The 19,470-nt window shown below is 36.0% G+C and overlaps 1 protein-coding gene across 3 annotated transcripts in view; it reads left to right on the top strand.

The window, feature by feature from the left end:
• Window positions 1-19,470, top strand: part of ASXL2 (ASXL transcriptional regulator 2) — a 193,477-nt gene that overhangs the window by 106,085 nt on the left and 67,922 nt on the right. For 2 of the 3 annotated variants that reach the window (XM_049904929.1, XM_049904928.1), the window contains exons 3-4: window positions 6,113-6,221; window positions 10,838-10,988. In XM_049904929.1, the coding sequence (XP_049760886.1) occupies window positions 6,113-6,221; window positions 10,838-10,988 (260 nt within the window). The other variant, XM_049904930.1, reaches the window with a different exon arrangement.

Below are 19,470 nucleotides of genomic sequence, written 5' to 3'. Positions count from 1 at the left end.
TTAAAAGAACCCCCACCTCTTCAACTCTGATTTCTTGAGCATGGAGAAGAAAAATTAGAAACCCTCTTACTTGATAGTTGTGTAATCTTTGAAGTGTTCTTATGTTATCTTTGCTGCTTCTAGTGTCAATTCTTAGCTTCTATTATATTTACTTGATTTTACATTAGTATTGATCTCCTCATTAGTATGGTTTTATTCCCCATGCAGATGATGCATTTAACTATTTCCGTTATTTTTATTAAATTATGTAATTCTGGAGTTACTTCCCTTGAAGATACATTCCTGCCATCATGGGCAATATAGCACTATTTCATGTCTTTGCCAGTGCTTCATTGTTCATAAAAATAAACCCTGCTAGGATTCTGAGGTAGCTGTTGACTCTTTATATTTTCCTAAGATCAAATCTAAATTTTGTTTTAGATGGCACAGTGTTTTGTATGTCCTATGGGTTTTCCAAAACTTTGTTTTCTTCAAAGGAAAATTATACCCAGATTTGCAAGGAAAATATTATGACAGCGACTATATAGTTATTCTTTACCACATCTTTTCACCAGATGTGTGTGCCGTTTCCTTTCATTTTATACGTTTCACTTTAAGAAGTACTCCACCCCTCCCCGCTTTTGGTCCTAAGTGCTAAGGCCTAGACCAAATCATTTTTTCCTTTCTCTCTGATTTATAAAGTACTTCATATATATAGGTCCACAACTTATCCATAATTCCAAAATCTAAAATGCTCAAAAAATCAAATTTTTTTATATGTTTAGCACCAAAACCCATTTAGCAACACTTTTCTTGAACCAACAGAAGACCATACATAATCTGTGTTTATCCCACTTAGTGTGAACCTTCATATGTTTCACAGCGTTTGGTTTCACAGCGTTTGGTTATGGGATGCTGCCTTTAATGCGCCTGGAGGTGTTACATAAGACGTGGCATATCATGTTATCTTTCTAAAGTCCAAAAAATGCTTATGCCTGAAATGTATTTGGCCTTAGGTGTTTTGTATCAGGGATTGTGGACCTATACCTATATTAATAGCACATTTCCTTGTCTGTGTTCCTAATCAGACTGAGCCAAGAAAGCTTTCCTCTTTGGATCTACACACCTTAATTTATTGCCCTAAGCAGAGCCAATACTTAATATTGAAATTGAATACCATTAATCAGGGCAGACTTTTACCAGATAGGTTATTGAACTACAGGTTATAATATTTTTTTCCTTAGTTATATGTCCTCTTTTAAAGCTGTCTCTTTACTGCTCTGCTTCTGTTTTCTTTCTTCTTACTGGAATCTTGGCTTCACCATTTACTAACTCTGTGATCTTGAGCAACTTACTTAGCACTTCTATTCATTAGTTTCATTATTTGTAAAATTGTGTAGTAATTTTGCCTGACTCATGAGATTATTATAAGGGCTAAACAGAATGCTTTCTGGAACTTATTTAACACTTCTTTAGCTGTCGGTGTAGCTTTTATTGCTTCATATCCTGTTGGTTACTTTATTAACATATGATCAGCCATTCCCTTATTAGTGCACCTTAAAGTAAGTTTCTTTGTTTTGTCACTTCTAACAATACTGGAGTAAATCCTTGTACATATGTCCCTAAGTCCTTGTGGCTTTATTTTTATAGGATAGATTCAAGTGGCGTTGTTGGGTCCATGATCCCATATATTTTCACTTGTAATGGATACTACCATATTATTTTCCTAAGGCAGAATTGAGAAATGGGGAAACGGTAGCAATTTTCAGTCTCGTCAGTAGTCCACAAGAGTGCTCATCTGCCTATAACTTTACCAGCAGTGGATCTTATCAATATACTTTTCTCTTTCTTTTTATTTTGAAATATAGACTGAAAAGAAATTGCAAAAATAATACATAGAGTCCCATGTACACTAAATCCAGCTTCTTTCCATGGTACCATCTTTTTTTTTTTTTTTTAATTAATTTTTATTAAGCTTCAAGTGAACATTTACCATTCCAATCAGTCTGTCACATGTAGGTTTACATACATCTTACTCCTTTCTCCCACTTGCTCTACCTCTATTGAGTCAGCCCTTACAGTCTCTCGTTTCGTGCCAATTTTGCCATCTTCCCTCTCTCTCTATCTTCCCATCCCCCCTCCAGTCAAGAGCTGCCAACACACTCTCCAGTGTCCACCTGATTTAATTAGCTCCATGGTACCATCTTATATAACTGTAGTATAATATCAAAACCAGGATATTGACATTGGCACAATACTGTGAACTAAGACTCTACTTTATTTCTCCCAGTCTGACCAATGGCATCTCGATTTAATTTGCTTTGGTTTGACTGCTGTTGGTGTGAATTTCTTTTCATGTGATTTATTGACCGCTTACATTGCATTTTTTATGAATCTTCCATATCTTTTATCCATTTTTTCTAATGGGCTATTTGTATTTTCCTAAAAGAAGTTCTTATTTTAGGTCTATTATTTTTTTTTTTACCAATTCTTTTTTGATTGGGTAAAAATATACACAACAAAAAGTGCCAATTCAACAGTTTCTACATGTATAATTCAGTGGCATTGATTACATTCTTCAAATTGTGCAACCATTTTTGCAACTTTTTTCCAAATTACTCTACCACATTAACATAAGCTCAATGCTCTCTAAGCAAGAGCTCCAACTTTCCCCTTCCCTCTTACCCCTGGTAACCAAACCCATTACCATGGAGTCAGCTCTGACTCATAGTGACACTAGGGCAGAGTAGAACTGCCCCCATATGATTTCTGAAGCTCTAAATCTTTACAAAAACAGACTGCCACTTCCTTCTCCCACAGAATGGCAAGTGGGTTTGAACAGTCCACCTTTTGGTTAACAGCCAAGCGTTTAACCACTGTGCCACCAGGACTCCTTCCTTGGTAACCACTAGGACTATTAATCCTTTGTCCATATGTTTTGCAGACATTTATTTCAGCAGCATATATTTTCTGTGGTTTTGTTCATTGTATTTTTTCCTGTATAGAAATTTTTATTTAGCCAATTTTTTTCTTCCATTTTTTACATTTAAGTTTTTTTTATCCATTTGGAATACGTTTTTGTATATACTGTGAGAACCACTCCCCCCACCCCCAGTGTACAGCAAGATATGCCAGCACCATTTATTAAATATTTTATTTGGAATTTTTTTCAGTTGCTTGTAACTTAAAACCTCAACAAAATTCCAAAGGTAGGATTGGCTTAAGGGAAGACTTCATACAGTGACACAAGGAATATTGCTAAAGGGCCCTTTTTCCCCTTTTCTCAGTTCTGCTCTTTTTGGTGTCACATTTCACTTCATTCTCATTACCTTATCTTTTCCCTGTCTTGTGTGTTTTCCACCCCCATTTTAAATCCTTTCCTAATGATCACAACATAACTATGAAAATTTTAGGTCTTATTTCCTCATATCACTCGTTTCAGGGGAAGAAAGAGGGTGTCTCTCAGAAGCTTCCCTGGAAAGCAAATTTCTTTTCCCAAAATGTCAAAGGAAATAGATCCTTAGATCATTAAAAAAAAAACATTGGTCCTGATTAATTCATGTATCTGTTCCTGAATCTCACTAACTGGGGGAATGGAATATGTTGATTGGTTTAAATCAGTTTGGGTTTACCCCCGTGATGAGCATGAGATTAAGTTCCTATAAACCACATGTCTGAGAGTGGGAAAGGGATAGTACTTCACAGGAAATTTTAAGTACTATTTCCAGAAGAAGGGAGAAGCGATGTCCGGTAGTAAAACTGCAGATGATCCGTGGCATGACCCCATCTTCTTCCTACTGAATGGAAATAGCGCCTTTTACATTAATTATGATCTGTTTTTGTTTTTTCTACCCTATTCTGCCAGCAGTCTATGAGAGTGCTCGTTTGCCCATTTATCTCCTCCTGCCCCAGTAGCGTATTGCTTCAATAGCATACATTTTATTATCTTCTTAGACAAGCCTCTCATCATTTTTTTCCACTAGAGATTTTTTGACATTTTTTTTTTAAATGTAAACTTTGGGATTTTGATTGGAATTGCCATATATATATATATATATATATATGTCTCCAAATTAGATAAATAAAAAAAGAAAATTTTTTATTTATGTAATTTGGAGATAAATATAACTATGAAAATCAACCTGGATATATACAACACTTTCTTCCCCCAAAAGATTTTATTTCCTTAGTTGTTTGCTGTCAGCGTTATGGGAGAGGCAAGCCTTCTCTCAAGTTTATGACCCTCAACACTTGCACAGTAGCAAAGGACAGTGGACCCATGCCCTTCTTTTCCCTGACAGAGAATTCTTATCTTAAAAAAAAAAAAAAAATCCTTAGGTATACTGAAAATATCTAGCAGCCTATTCTAGTAAGCTTATTTTATTGGGTAACACCAGCATAGAACTGAGAGGAAGAGGGATTTAAAAATATGCCATTAGGCTGCCTTATTAGGAGTCCCTGGGTAGTGGAAAGAAACCCTGGTGGTGTAGTGGTTAAGTGCCCACAGCTGCTAACCAAAGGATTGGCAGTTGAAATCCACCAGGCGCTCCTTGGAAACTCTATGGGGCTGTTCTACTCTGTCCTATAGGGTCGCTATGAGTCGGATTCGACTCCACGGCGCTGGTTTTGGGTGGTGGAAATAAGTGTTCAACTACTAAGCTAAAAGGTTGGTGGTTCGAACCTGTGCAGAGGCACTTTGGAAGACAGGTGTGGTGATCTGCTTTTGAAAGGTCACAGCCTTGAAAATCCTATGGAGCAGTTCTGCTCTGCATACACGGGGTTGCCATGACTCGAAATCAATTTGACAGCAGCTAACAACAATTCCTTGGGTATTATGAAAAAAAAATTAAAAACAAATTTAGGCATGCCGTACATCTCCAGAGACTCCGGACCACTAACTGATTCTTTTTGTATGGTTGCTACCATAGGAACTTTCCAAGTGTTTGTTTGCTGCGTATAGTTTTTCTTGTGTCTTAAAATGTCTTAATATTTTCTCTAATGATGTTTTTGGTGTTTTCGTTAGAAAAGTGATCATGTTCTTAAAATACTACAGCACTATATTTAAATACCTTTTTTTAACAGTACTTGATTTTAAAAAATATTTTTCTAGTTTTGTTTTCTATATTTGAATACTGTTCTCACCTAGAAGCTTTTATTTCAATATTATCTAATTTTTTGATACTTTTGTAATTCCTTTTATGTACAAGCTGAAGATTAATGATTAATCTGAGAAAAAAATGTTTTAATTTTATGCTAGTTAATCTACAATTTGATAGTTTATACTGGACTCAAATACATGTCGCTTCCATTTGGTATATGTTGAAAAACATGCATCTGACTTACAATTTGCTTTGCTGTTTCTTAATATGTGAATAATTATTTTAAATAAAAAACCAATATTATGCTCAGTGGTGAGACATTAATGGCACTCCCTAAATACAGGAACAAACCAAAAATGCCCGTTAATAATTTTTTATTGCTATTGTTTCTGGTAGATATTTACAAAAAGACATGGAATGAAATCTGATTACAATTGGAAAGGAAAATAATGTATTTACCTACTTTTTACGGATAATGTATATTAGAATTAATAAGCATTTAATCAAGTTACTGCATGCAAGATAAATATTCAGATGCCTATGTGTATACCTTTCAAAGTGATGTCATGACAGATTTAAATATAAGAGACTACTACTGAAACATGTTAGTTTCACAACTACATTTAGTCTGGTGCAGCAATATGCAAGGGGCCAAGTTTATTAGCACTTGTGTGTGTATGTGTGTTTTCCCTCTGTTTTAATTCTAAAGATTTAAAACTTGTGCTAAATAACATAGAATGTTTACAAATTATATTTGTGATACTTCTGTGAGATAAATTTTCCTTGACTTAAACGTTAAATACTGTATAAGGATTAAGAAAATTAAGGACTTTTTTAATATATATACTAATGATTTTTTACATCCATTTTCTCCATGGCAGCCTCTCTGTAGATAGATAGTCTTTGTACATGTTATAAAAAGTGTTTTAAGTCAAATGAATGCTGTTAATTTATCAATGTTACATAGGATGTTCAGAGATCGAAACTAATCTTTTTGTGTGTGTGTATGTTTTTTGCTTTGTTTTGTTTTACAGTGGGACTTCCCCTCTTGCATGCCTGAATGCAATGCTACACACAAACTCCCGAGGTGAAGAGGGTATCTTCTATAAGGTTCCAGGTAGAATGGGAGTGTATACATTGAAGGTAAATATTTTTGTTGTGCAGTCATTTAAAAAGACAACAAGTGACTACATATAAATAAGATTTGAGTCAAAGAGACAGAATTCTATTGTTCTTGAAGTGCTTACTTTCAAGAAGATGTAATATAGTGAAACCTGTGAAAGCCGGAACCCGTGTAAGGTAGAAACCTGTCAGAGAAGGAAAAGTCAAATATTTTTCACTAAAACGAGCAATAGAAAAGTGGTAAGACTACACCCTGCAAAGGCAGAAAACTTGCCAGACACGGCAGTCCTGTCGAGTTCCGGTTCACAGGTTTCACTGTGTTTTTAACCTTGTAGCCAGTATATTTTCTACCTGTTAACTATCTGTAGGTATGTTAGAGAAATAATTATTTTTTTTATTCTTTATGATCTTGAAAGAATGAAATAGAAATGACTTCCCACTGATTTTTTTTTAAAGAGCCTTCCAACATTTAGAAAGTAGAGTGCTTATGTGGAGCATACTGCCTAGATGCTTTCTCATGTAATTCTTCACTGCATTCGGAGTTGTGGTTATTCATTCCTTTTTTATGGTGGAGGAAGCCACAGTGCAGAACACTGAATTTTTTTGCCCAGTGTTGGCGAGATAATGTCAGAACCAGAGTATGACCCCAGAGCTGAATGAACTCCCAATCCCGTATTCTTTCCACCATAACAAACTTAATAATTTATGATTCTTACACTGGGAAGGGACTTGTACATACCAGTGTCCCTTCAATCACAAGTGACAGGACACCCAACTCAAATAACCGTGAGTAAAACAATTTATTACCTCATGTAACTCAGAAATCTAAGGTAACCCAACTGGATACAGGAGCTCAAATGATGTCATCAGGGCTTGTTCTCTGTGTTGCCCGGACTTCATTCTCAGACAGGCTCTGTCCTCATCGTTCGTAACTCTACTCCCAAACCCTACTCTGTGAGTTCTAAGTCTGGTGAGAAGAGTCCCAGGAACTAAAGCAGGAGCCCTTCAATTAATTCTGATTTGACTTAATTCATTTGGCTTGGCCCATGTGTCTATACCTGAATGGTCACTGTTGTCAAATGCACTGAGGCTTTTTGACTGGACGGTCTTAGGTTCATGAACACACTTGATGTGAGGCTGAGGTTAAGCTTGCTTAAGCCAGGTGAATTGAGGAGAGAGGGGTTGTACCCCAAAGGACATTTAGGGTTTTTTTTTTTTCCAGCAGCAGAAGAAGAATGAGTACTTGACAGGCAATGACAGTGTCCATGTATATGTGGGACTCTGACTCCCCTTACCTTTTTAGCTTTGAGTTGTAGTCACCGCTGTACCCAGTAGTTGCGTATAGCTCACTTACGTTAAAAAGATTTAACCTGCCTGTGATATCTCCTTTTTATATACTTCTTTGAACTTACTGGAGTTAAGGGCTCTTTTCCCACATGGGGCTTTCTGCATTTCTTTTAGGTTTTAACTGTTCTAGTCCTTCCATATTATTAATAACATCTGTTAAATGCCTACGCTATGCTAGACCCTGTAGAGGCTCTAAAGAGGAATAAACTATGGTAGTTACTGAAAAAATTGCATACTGACAAAGTGTACTGTTATAAAGTACTGTACTATAAAGTACTATGGTAGTATAGAGAAATAAAGATTAATTTTGACTAAAGAGGTTTACAAAGTTTTTTTTTATTTTTGTTTTGTTTTTTAAATGTAAAATTTGATCTGGTCTCCAGGGCAAGGGAGTAAATAGCTTAAAGAAAAGCACAGGTAGAAATCTGCAGAACGGATTTAAAGGTCGAGTAAATTGGAGTGGTGAGAAGGTAATCTCTCTGTGGGCTAGTGTGGTGAGGAGCTCAGGAGTGGGGTAAACACTAGGTAAAGATCAAACTTGGGAGGTCTTTGGAAACCTGACTGAGCAGTTTTAGAGTGTGTGTATACATGTGTTTGTGTGCTGAGGAGATGGTGAAGGTTTTTCGGAATAGCACGATCAAATTCATGTTTAGGAAGATAAGTAGGATATATGTAAGAGTGTGAAGCAAGGAAACTTGCCAAAAAGGTGGTTATGGTTGTTCAGAAGAAATTAATCAGGGCTTAAGCTAAGGGAGTGGTAAAAGAGAGGGATGCAAGGGGTTTTAGAGAAATAAAATATATGGCATTTACAGTGCATAAAAGAGAGGACGAAATGATTCTAAGATTTGGGACATGAGCCATTGATCCTGGAGGGATAACAAGTTTAGGAAAAGAAGATAATTATATTTCTTTTAAGGTACTAGTTGAATCTATAGGTCAGGATGTCTGGCAGGCAACTAACTATAAAAGGTGTTCTGCATTTTGAAGGAAAGAACAGAAAACTATAGAGTATGTATTTTAACATAAGCAATGGCTCAGGGAGAAATGGCACCAGGACATAAGCTTAAGTGAAAAATAAATATTACTTACAAGTCAGAATTATGATCTTGGCTATGATGTCATATGGGTGCCAGTTGTAGGCTTACATTTTGTCTGTCAGAATTATTTTTGATCTGATTATAAAAATAAATTATTTGAGAAAATACAGTATGAAAAGAGAAAAAAAGAATCATCCATAGTTGTATATAGAGATAACAACATTCATCAGTGTGTTTATATGTATAGTATATATACTTTTTAATATACATATTAATTTATTGAGTTTTTGGTAAAAGTTTACACAGCAAGTTAGGTTCCCGTTTAACAATTTCCACAAAAATTGTTCAGTGATGTTAGTTACATTTATCACAGTCTGTCAACATTCTCTTTTTTTCAGTTTCTACATGTACAATTTAATGACATTAATTACATTCTTTGAGTTGTACAACCATTCTCACCCTCCTTTTCTGAGTTGTTCCTCCTCCATTAACATAAATTCACTGCCCCCAGTTTGCTATCTAAGCTTTTGAGTTGCTGCTGTCAATTTGATTTTATATGTATATAGTTCTTAAAAAAGCATAATGCTGAAAGCAGACCTTTTTTTTTTTTTTAATTAGTTAAGCTAAACTATTGTTGGCTTTTAAGAAGACTTCAGGGGATATTTTTGGTTTAAGGTTTAAAGATTTTCTCAGGGCAGTAGTTTCAGGGGTTTATCCACCCTCCAAGGCTCCAGGAAGTGTGGTGTCCGTGAGAATTTTCAGTTCTGTTCTGCATTATCCCCCTTTTGATCAGGATTCTTCTATGGAATCTTTGATCAAAATGTTCAGTAATGGTAGCCAGGCACCATCCAGTTCTTCTGGTCTCATAGCAGAGGAGGCAGTGCTTCATGAAGGCAATTAACCACACATTCTATGTCCTCCTCCTATTTCTGACTCTCCTTTTTCCTCTCAGGCGAATAGAGACCAATCATTGTGCCTTGGATGGCCACTTGCAAGCTTTTAAGACCCCAGGCACTATGCAGTGAACTAGGAGGTAGAACAGAAGCACTAGACATGTTATTAGGCCAATTAACTGGGATGTCCTATGAAACCATGACCCTAAACCTCCAAACCAAGGAACCACATTCCATTAGGTGTTTGATTGTACATAAGTAGCTTCAACAGCTACTTTTTTTTTTGTCGCCATTGTTATAAATATATCACACAACATTTGCCAGTTCAACTTTTGGCAGGTATTATATTCTGGAGCCCAGAGGCATAGTGGTTAAGTGCTATGGCTGCTGACCAAAAGGTCGGCAGTTCATATCCACCATTCTCCTTGGAAGCCCTATGAGGCAGTTCTATTCTGTCCTGTAGGGTCGCTGTGAGTCAGTTTAACTCGACGACAATGGGTTTGGGTTTTGGTTTGGTATAATTGTATATTTTTGTGTACTGCTTAAACACATAAATAATAACTGATATTTGTTGAGCTCTTGCCATATGCAAGGAACTATTCTAAGCATTTTACATTTACTAACTTATTTGATTTCAGAATAATCTTTTGAGGTAGATACTATTATCACCCTGATTTTATAGACAGGGAAGCTGAGGCATGAGAGGTTAACACTTTGACCAAGGCTGCACAGTTAGGAAAAGGTAAACCTGGAATTCAAACCTAAGAAGGCTTGATTTCCCAGTTCTTGGTCTTGTAACTACCCTATTGTATCTCTTACATACTGGGTTGACACAGATATCCTTTCTGATTAGCATTCCCACTATGCAAATGCAGAAACCAAGTAAATTCTTCTGAATTTTTTTTTAATGGTTGCCTGTCTCTTGCTGTTCAGACTGTCTGAATTCATAACACGTAATGATAATTACGTACACCAAATGCAGATATACATAACACACACACGTATAATATACATGGATGTACATACATTTTACAAAACTGTCAAAATACTGTTTTTTATTCTGAACATTTCATCATTTAGCGGAATTTACATCTGTCCAGTTTTTGTCTGACTTTAGCCAGTGTTTTTGTGCCTGCATATGAATGTCATGTATCATTTTTATCTTTGGGTATGGACGGAAACATTAGCTAATTTGACTCAGAAAGAGAAATGACAGGAATTCAGAAGATATTCTGCTACTGAGGTGTACAGTACTAAAAATTATCAGCACAGTTAGCTTGCAACGATACAGAATCAGAAATTTAATTCCTATTTGCTGAAATGGTAATGATTAATTCTAATTGGATGCCTACATTTTCAGAAAGATGTGCCGGATGGGGTGAAAGAGCTATCAGAAGGTTCAGAAGAAAGCAGTGATGGTCAGTCAGATTCCCAGAGTTCTGAGAACAGCAGCAGCAGCAGTGATGGTGGCAGCAACAAGGAGGGAAAAAAGAGCAGGTGGAAAAGGAAAGGTAAATCCACCTGAATCCCTTACTAAAGTACTGAATGTTATAGGACAAATGCCCTTGTTAGTAGTTCCTCTTTTCCAAGACTCCAGGTCAGCCAGTCTCTTTTTTCTTACCCTCTAGAACAGCACAGTCCAACAGTATTTCCTGCAGTGATGGAAATGTTCTATCTCTATGCTGTCCAATGTACCAAGGTAGCCACTAGCTATATGTGTCTGTTGAGCACTTGAAATACTAGTGTGACTGAGGAACTGAATTTCTAATTTTGTTTAAACTTAAATAGCCATATATGGCTAGTGACTGCCATATTGGACAGCACAACTCTAGGTTTTACCTGGGTTTATTCTTAGCTCTTGGCCATCCATGTCCTTTTTTAGGATGCTTTTATTTTATTTGCCTTTCTAATCCTGTCTTCTGAAATTTGAGCACTTATTGCTCTAACAGCTCTCTCTTTCCTGAGAAAAGAATGCTTTTCATTTCTAGTAGCAAAACCTATGTTTAGTCTGCTGGTCTTTGCTGTCATCCCTCTTGGGGTTTGCTTCATAGCTCACCCAGAACACTTCTTTAGGGAGTAATGTCCTTGTTCTTACACCTCCCTGGGGATAGTCTTTCCAGTTAAGGATACATTTTATTGCCTGTTTCTGCTAATTATTCTGTATCTTCTTGTTAGAGTTTTTTTGAAGAGGACAAATCTTTTTTATCATAAAATTTATAGATTTAGCTATACATAGCAAGGCAAGTTTTAAGCCAACTCATAGTGGTAACTTCATTAGAACTGGTGTAGTGATATTCCAGAGCAAAATAGACATCCAGGATTTTCTCTAGCTTGGATATTGTCTTAAATTTTCAGTTACAGGCAAACTCTCTTTGCAACTAGGAGCTAGGGTGATGTTTACTGGAATACTTGACTCATTAATTTTAAGTGCCTTCAGAACTGTTAATATGCTTGTGTCAGAAAAATAGTTCTAATGAATTAGAATCCCTACTTTAACATATATGCCATTCCTGGAGAGAATTGAAATAATTTATGACATCATCTGTGTTCTCTGTCAGTTATAGCTACTACACATGCAATTTGGGCAAACCTTGTAACCAGAGGATTTTAACTTCAAGATCACAACCAGTTAGCGAGCAACCCAGACATCAGATGTTAGGAACATATGGTGTGAAGGCAAGACAAAGCTGGTGCCTCTGGCCAGTATTCTTGATGTATGTTTTAGAAGGGATCGCTGTCAGCAGTGGAAGGAGGAGTGATCCAGGGTCTTGCATTCCACCAGGTTCAATAAGGACCATTTTTGGGGAAGAATGGAGCCAAAAGTGAGAAGGGCTCTGTCTTTCCTCTACTTCTCCCCATTTTAAACTTTTCTTTTTAAGTTTGGGACTTGTTGATCAAAGATTAGGAACCAAGCCAAATCGTCAGGCAAGGGAAGCGATTAGGAAGAATCATGTTCTAGAAATCAATATTAAAGGAGGTAGGTCTGGTTAACTGGGCACAAAGTCATGGTCTTGGGATATACTTGGGGGTCATCACCTCTCAAGAGTTACCATATGCTGCTCTAGCTGTTTTGAATAGTGACTGTTATATCTGTGTTTCTTCTGCTCAGAACTAAGTGGTTAATAGCTGTCTCTAAGAATTTGAATGGCTGTATTATGATACAGGAAGAACTGTCAATAGAACCCCATTGTCAGTAGCTTAGTAGGTAGATTTAATAACATAACCTTGTCCTACACTTGGCATAATAATGGAAGACATTTAAAGCAAGCTAATAGCAAATTCAAAATTGTGGTCCAAATAAATTGTTTTTGAACTGCCTTTGGGTCATTCGTCTTCTAGAAATGGTTACAATATTGAATATTTATCCCCAGTTTATGTTAAGAAGAGATGTTCTGTAAACTTCTTTTCTGGTTATGGCTATATCCAGATAAACTGTGAATACCATTCGCAAATGGGGTGTATGTGCAATTTGAAGGTGGGATGAGAGGTACACGTGGTGTCTCATGTAATACATGACTACTTTAAACCAAAACCAAACCCATTACTGTCAAGTCAGTTCTGACTCAAAGCGACCCCATAGGCCAGACTAGAACTGCCCCATAGGATGTCCAAGGCTGTAATCTTTAGGGAAGCAGACTGCCTCATCTTTCTCTTGCGAAGTGGCTGGTAGGTTCAAACCATTGACCTTTTGGTTAGCAGCCAAGTGCTGAACCTCTGTGGCACCAGGGCTCCCTTGTTCACTTTAGCAGATCTGATATTCTTAAGAAATGGATAAATTCCCAGCTACCAATAATGAATGATTTAGTCTCTTGTAGAATGTGCATCTCTCATTCATGTGTCATTTGCATGGTATATGGATAGATATCATGTAAATTTCTAGATATATTTACATATTTATGAATTTTCTTTAAACATTTTAAAGTGAAAATGTGTAGTCAGCATTGATAGTAGTAGCATGCACTGTTTGGTTTGCAGAGCAATTCTAAATCAGTTGTAGTTATCAATAAAGGTAAAGCGAACTAATTGTGCCTATTCCTTTTTCTTATTTAGGGCCTCCTTTCCTCTCATTCTGACATCACTTTATTTCAAATGCATTGTAAGACAGGAAGCACATTGAGATAGTATCAAAACCCACTTCCTTTTATGTACAAAAATAAAGAGCTCAGACAGCAAAACTGATACTTCTAGTTAAAAATCGATAGAAGCTTTCTTGATAGCTATATGTTTCTGCCAAGTAGGAACAGCGAACTGACTTTGAAATTTGGTCCAGTATTAAAACTAGTTTCTTGATTTCTGTGTAACGTGAAAGAACTTAGAAGTTTGCGGTTTTGGTTCCTAATTTTCAGACAGGAAACAATGCTCAGAGGGGAGCTTTATGGAATTCCAAGCCAAGGTAAGGTGGAGTAACTCCAGACAAATGACTGTTAAAATCAACTATTTCTGTTGCTTTCCTGTAGAGTCAGAGCTAGGTGAAGGCTCTGCCTTTTCCCAAAATAAGATATAAATAATTGCAGCATGAAGCAACTGCAGAAGTACTGTTTTTATCTTCTGATATAGAAAAGTTTTGTTAGATTTTGGTCTGCTTTTAAAGTGTTCAAGGAGTAAAATTAAGTGAAATATACCTTTTCATCTCTAAGGAATTACCAGTTATTTCCTGGAGCATGAACAATGTAAATTTTACTGCTTATTCAGAACTAGTTTAAATCAGGAATTTGAAGCATATTGTATCTGAAGTTATTTAAAGTATCAGAGACCTGCCTACCTTTAAAATCATTGCATATTTGTTAATGTACTGAACAGGGATGGTTATGTATAGTAATGTCTCATTTAAAAAGTATACTAGGGGGAAAAATTAACATGTGGGGAGAGACCTTTGGGAGATGTTCTCTTTTTCTCTGGGGCTGGTTGTTGGTGGCTGAGTTGGAGATTTTTAGCTCTGTCTTTGGTATTGAAGAAGACGCCATTCTATTTGGACTTAGATAGTCAAGATATCCAGAAGCAAGGAAGGTGTTCCGGTTCTCCATCTTCGAGCAGGGGGCTGTCTGAACATATTTAGGAACCGCAGCCTGCCCAGTTTGGAGTAGACTGCACTTGATATGGGAAGAAAGGACTTGGAGCTAAAAAGGGTCCCTTACCTCTAGAAATGAAGTTTCTGTCAAGAAAGACTATTGCTGGAATAAAAACTCTCCCTTAAGAGAAGAATTACTGTTGTTGGAGATTATAACTGGTTTCCAAAATTAATCAGTCCTTCAACTATCAATATTTTGACAGTTAAGTTTCCATTTGACATTACTGCCCCAATGTTTCTGATAGTCTCTCTGCTACTTCGGAGGGGCCCGTTGAATGTCTTCAGGTGAAAATAAAAATTTAAGTCAGAGATTATTTACTAAAGGTTTTAACTGAAATGGATCTAAAATGTTAATAGTCCACATCCTTTTGAGCTGATTCAATGTAATAATCATCTGTTGAAATGGAAAATTCTCAGTGTTATAAAATATCTGAAAAATAGTTCCTTCTAGACTGATACTCAGTGGATGGTACATAAATATCCAACAACCTGGAAATACTTCTGTCAACTATGTAAAACTGGCTTTGATGAGTTTCAAGTTCTAAAATTTGTTTTCCTTTTTCCTGAAAACACTTAATTTTAAGCTTTGAAAAATATACTAGGTTACTATGTTCTTTTTATGATGTTGGCTTTGGTTCTTTAACTCAAATAATGAGTAGCTACTGATCTTTTGATCAGGATTTGTTATTTTTACTGATCTTTTGGTCAGAATTTGTTAATCGTTTGTTGTATGTGCCTGTTTGAAAGCAAGCATTTTGTTTCTAATCAAATAAAAATGTTCCTAAATAAGAGTGCTTTTAATCTGTTGACCATTCCCCATTGGATTATTATATAATTGATTATGATATAACCTTGAGGAGTATTATTTTGACCATTAGTTTATTTACAATAACCAAAGTAATATTGTCGTTGTCATTAGGTGCCATTGAGTCACTTCTGACTCATAGTGACCCTTTGTACAATAGAACGAAACACTGCCCAGTCCTGCACCATACTCAAACAATAGTTGCTATGTTTGAGCCCCTTGTTGTAGCCACTGTGTCCGTCTGTCTCGTTGAGGGTCTTCCTCTTTTTTGCTGACCCTCTACTTTGCCAAACATGGCGTCCTTCTCCAGGGACTGATCCAAAGTATGTGAGACATAGTCTCCCTTTCCTTGCTTCTAAGGAGCATTCTGGCTGTATTTCTTCCAAGACAGATTTATTCATTCTTTTGGCAGTTTGTGGTATATTCAGTATTCTTCGCCAACATGAGTCTATTTAAATATGCCTTATATATTTAAATTTATGAGTCTATTTAAAAAATGCCTTTACTCAACTACTTGCCACATTCATTCTTTCTCCAGTATGTACGATTTGTCAGTTATTTGGGGAACAAATTTATAAGGTGTAGATCCTACCCTTAAAGTTCTCTCAGCATATCTAGAGGTATAGAAAGATAAGCAGATAATTAGCAAATTACTTAATAAGTCACATGTGTTTATATTTATCATATTATGAAAGCGTATTGGGGGAGTAGTGAACTTTACCTTACTTGCTAAGTATTGAATGAATTACGGAAGATTCTAAGATACGGTCCTTTCCTTGAAGAGTTTTCACTAGGGAAGATGGGATGTATCATGCGAAGAAGATACATATAAAGCCAGGAAGGTGGGAGTACGTATAGTATTTTCAGAAAGCTGAAGGAAGATCATCTTGGCTGGAAGAGAGAATTTGTGGAAGGAAAGGGGTTGAGATCAAACTATTAATCTTTAGTGCTAGTACCATTATTTATAGGTTATTGGTGTGCACAGAGTAGTGTTTTAAGAAAACTAGAGCGTGTAGTATGGATTGGAGAAGGGAGAGAGTGGTAATGATGACTCTACCAATTTTCATAACTGCGTATCAAGAGGAACATGATTATTGTTTATAGACCTTTTCCATTGGTTTCATCCTCTTGTCCATTTGGTATCTGAGTTAATATGCTGGCTTCTTTGTTTTTCTACTCAATAGTGTTTAGGTTAATATAATTTATTCCTAGTTACTGGTGTATAGGTTAAAACAATTCATTTCCATTCCACTGTTGAAAATCATGCTGTGCGTAGTATATCTCCTTGGTGTGCAGGATGGTGTTTAAAGTGAACAGTAAAACTAGTAATAGGAAGCATGAGTGATTATTTTTTGTAAGCGCCACTTACCCAGTAAGAAAAGATTATAAATGAAGCCTTAATGTAGTTAAGATGCGGTCACAATGTCTATTTTTCAAACAAGGTTTTATTTTTATATGTTTACACATTTTAAGGTATAGCCCTAGAAAACCTTGTATGTGAACCTCATTTGAATAGCAATGGTTTTGATGGACCACATTCGAATAGCGATAGCTTAGATGATTCGTCAGCCTTATAAACTATTGAAAATGCTGTTTTTCTTTTTTTAAAAAAAAAACATTATACTTATATTTAAAGGAGAAAAAATATGAGATGGTGTCCCTTTTTTATTCAGACAGAAAATAACTACCTCCATGAGTAAATAACTGTAACGATCCTTTGAAAGAAGGAAGATGAAGGTATAAGTAAGAAGACAAAGGAGGGCGTGGGCTGCGCAGCCCAGCTTCCCAGAGGCTCCCTGGAGACCCTCCTCAAGGGAGGGGACACGCCACAGCCATTGCTGCCGCCTCATTAACTACAAAATAGTCGGATAATAGATTTTTTACTATTGTTATGTGAAATGTTGGATGAGGAGATAATCGAGGAGTAAGTGTATTGCAAATAACTTCCCTCTCGGGCATGTCTTTGCAATCTCTTGAAGGTATCTTTTGATTATTAGAATTTCTTAATTTTAATGTAATGCAATACAGATATCCCCTACTTTTCAAAAATTGCCTTTCACCACTTCACGTTTATGAAAGATCTATATTAGTACCTGTTTTCGCTAACCAAAAGAAATCCAAAGAGAACTCTCACTTTTATGAAAAAAGGCTAACCGCGGAAATAGTATTCAGTGTTTGTGTTGCAGCGAGCCTTTAAAGAGGCACTGCCCACCCCAAGCAGTGAGAGTGGCATCGCCAAGCTTCTTCCCCGGGAACTATACTCAGCATCTCAGTATCAAGCTGCTATAGCTTTGAACTGTGTGAGTATCTGTGCTTTAGCTCAATTTATTTTGTTCATCCATTAGCAAAACGTGTACTAAGGTATCAGAAAAGCCTAAAAGAGCTTGTAAGGGTTTTATGTGTTATTTGGTAGGTTATTTTTTGAGTCTTAGAATACTTAAAATTTTTTCCCATGTAAATTAATGGTAACTGCTACTTCACTTTACACCATTTCGGCTTACAAAAGGTTTCATAGGACGTGCTGTATTTTTAGATAGCAGGGGAAACCTTTATTTCTTTTTCTCAAGAAAATTGCCTACCTCACTGACATAAAAATAGTTTCCTCTGCGCTTGTATGTTTTAATGAAAGTTTTATCCTTTTATATAACCAAAACAAATCAAATGGACAAAAAAGAAGGATATAGAACACTTAAGTGACATAATCAGTGAGATAGCTTTTTAGATATATATCAAACTCTGGATCCCTGTAATAGAGAGCAAAGCTTTTCAAATGCAAATAGAATATTTATAAAACTTCACATTTTAACCACAAGCAAAAAAATCAAATTCTAAATAATTAAAATAAATACAGCATATGGAAAAGTACCAAAAAAAACATGATGGAAAAAACATACAGCCTCTTTCACCTGTGTTATTGTATGCTTTTGAGTCGATTCTGATTCATAGTGACCCTATGGAACAGAGTAGAACACCACCGTAGGATTTCCAAAGCTGTAATCTTCATGAAAGCAGATTGCCACGTTTTTCTCCTGTGGAGTGGATAGTGAGTTTGAACCGCCAACATTTTGGTTCGCAGCTGAGCGCTTAACCACTGTGCCACCAGGTCTCTTAGACATTTTAAAACGTTCTATTAAATTTCTCTTAGGTCAAAGGTGGTTTGAAAAACGTAATTCTAGGATATATTGAAACTATATTGTAACAGAATTTATGGGATGTGACCAAAGAAGTTATCAGGAAATAATTTACGGCATTGAATACTACTGTCAATAAAAAGAAAATAAAATAAGCATACAACTGAGAAAAAAAAAAAAGGAATAATAAAAATCAATAGAAAGCTAAGAAATGAATAAAAACAAAACTGAAATTAGAAAGAAAATCACTAGAAAGTTGGTTTTAAAATGAATCAACAAACTTCCCTAATCTACTCTTTTTGAAATAGGAAAAAGCATAAGTGTACAAATTAAGGTTGAGATAAATATCAAAACAAAATCTAAAAGAACAAGACTATTTTTCACAATGCTATAAAAATTTAGATGAAATGGAATACTTTTCTCAGAAAACAGAGTGCACAAAAATCGAATCTAACCACATAGGGGTCACCATGAGTCAGAATCAACTCAGTAGCAACCAATGACAAAAATGACGACGAAGATATCACCTTACCAACACTAGACTGGTTATGATTTAAAAAAAAAAAAAAGGAAAACAGCAGGTGTTGGTGAAGATGTGCAGATGTTGGAACCTTTATTCCATTGCTGGTGGTAATGTTAAAATGGTACAGCAGCTGTGGAAAACAGTTTGCCCGCTCCTCAAAAAGTTGAACATAGTGCTATCATATGATCCAGCAATTCAATCCTAGGTGTATACCCAGAAGATTTGAAAGCAGGAATGTGAACAGAAACCTGTACTCCAATGTTCATTTGCAGCATTATTCACTATAGCCAAAAGGTAGAAACAACCTAAATGTCCAACAACATATAATGGATAAACAAAATGTAATACATACATACAATGGAATTTTACTCAGCTACGAAGAGAAATGAAGTCCCAATGCATGCCATAATACGGATAAACCTTGAAAACATTATGCTGAACGAAATGTCAGGCACAAAAGAACAAA

Source organism: Elephas maximus, chromosome 12 (assembly GCF_024166365.1).
Source record: "Elephas maximus indicus isolate mEleMax1 chromosome 12, mEleMax1 primary haplotype, whole genome shotgun sequence".
In the NCBI taxonomy this organism is placed as follows: Eukaryota; Metazoa; Chordata; class Mammalia; order Proboscidea; family Elephantidae; genus Elephas; species Elephas maximus.
This window is presented reverse-complemented; position numbering and strand designations above follow the sequence as displayed.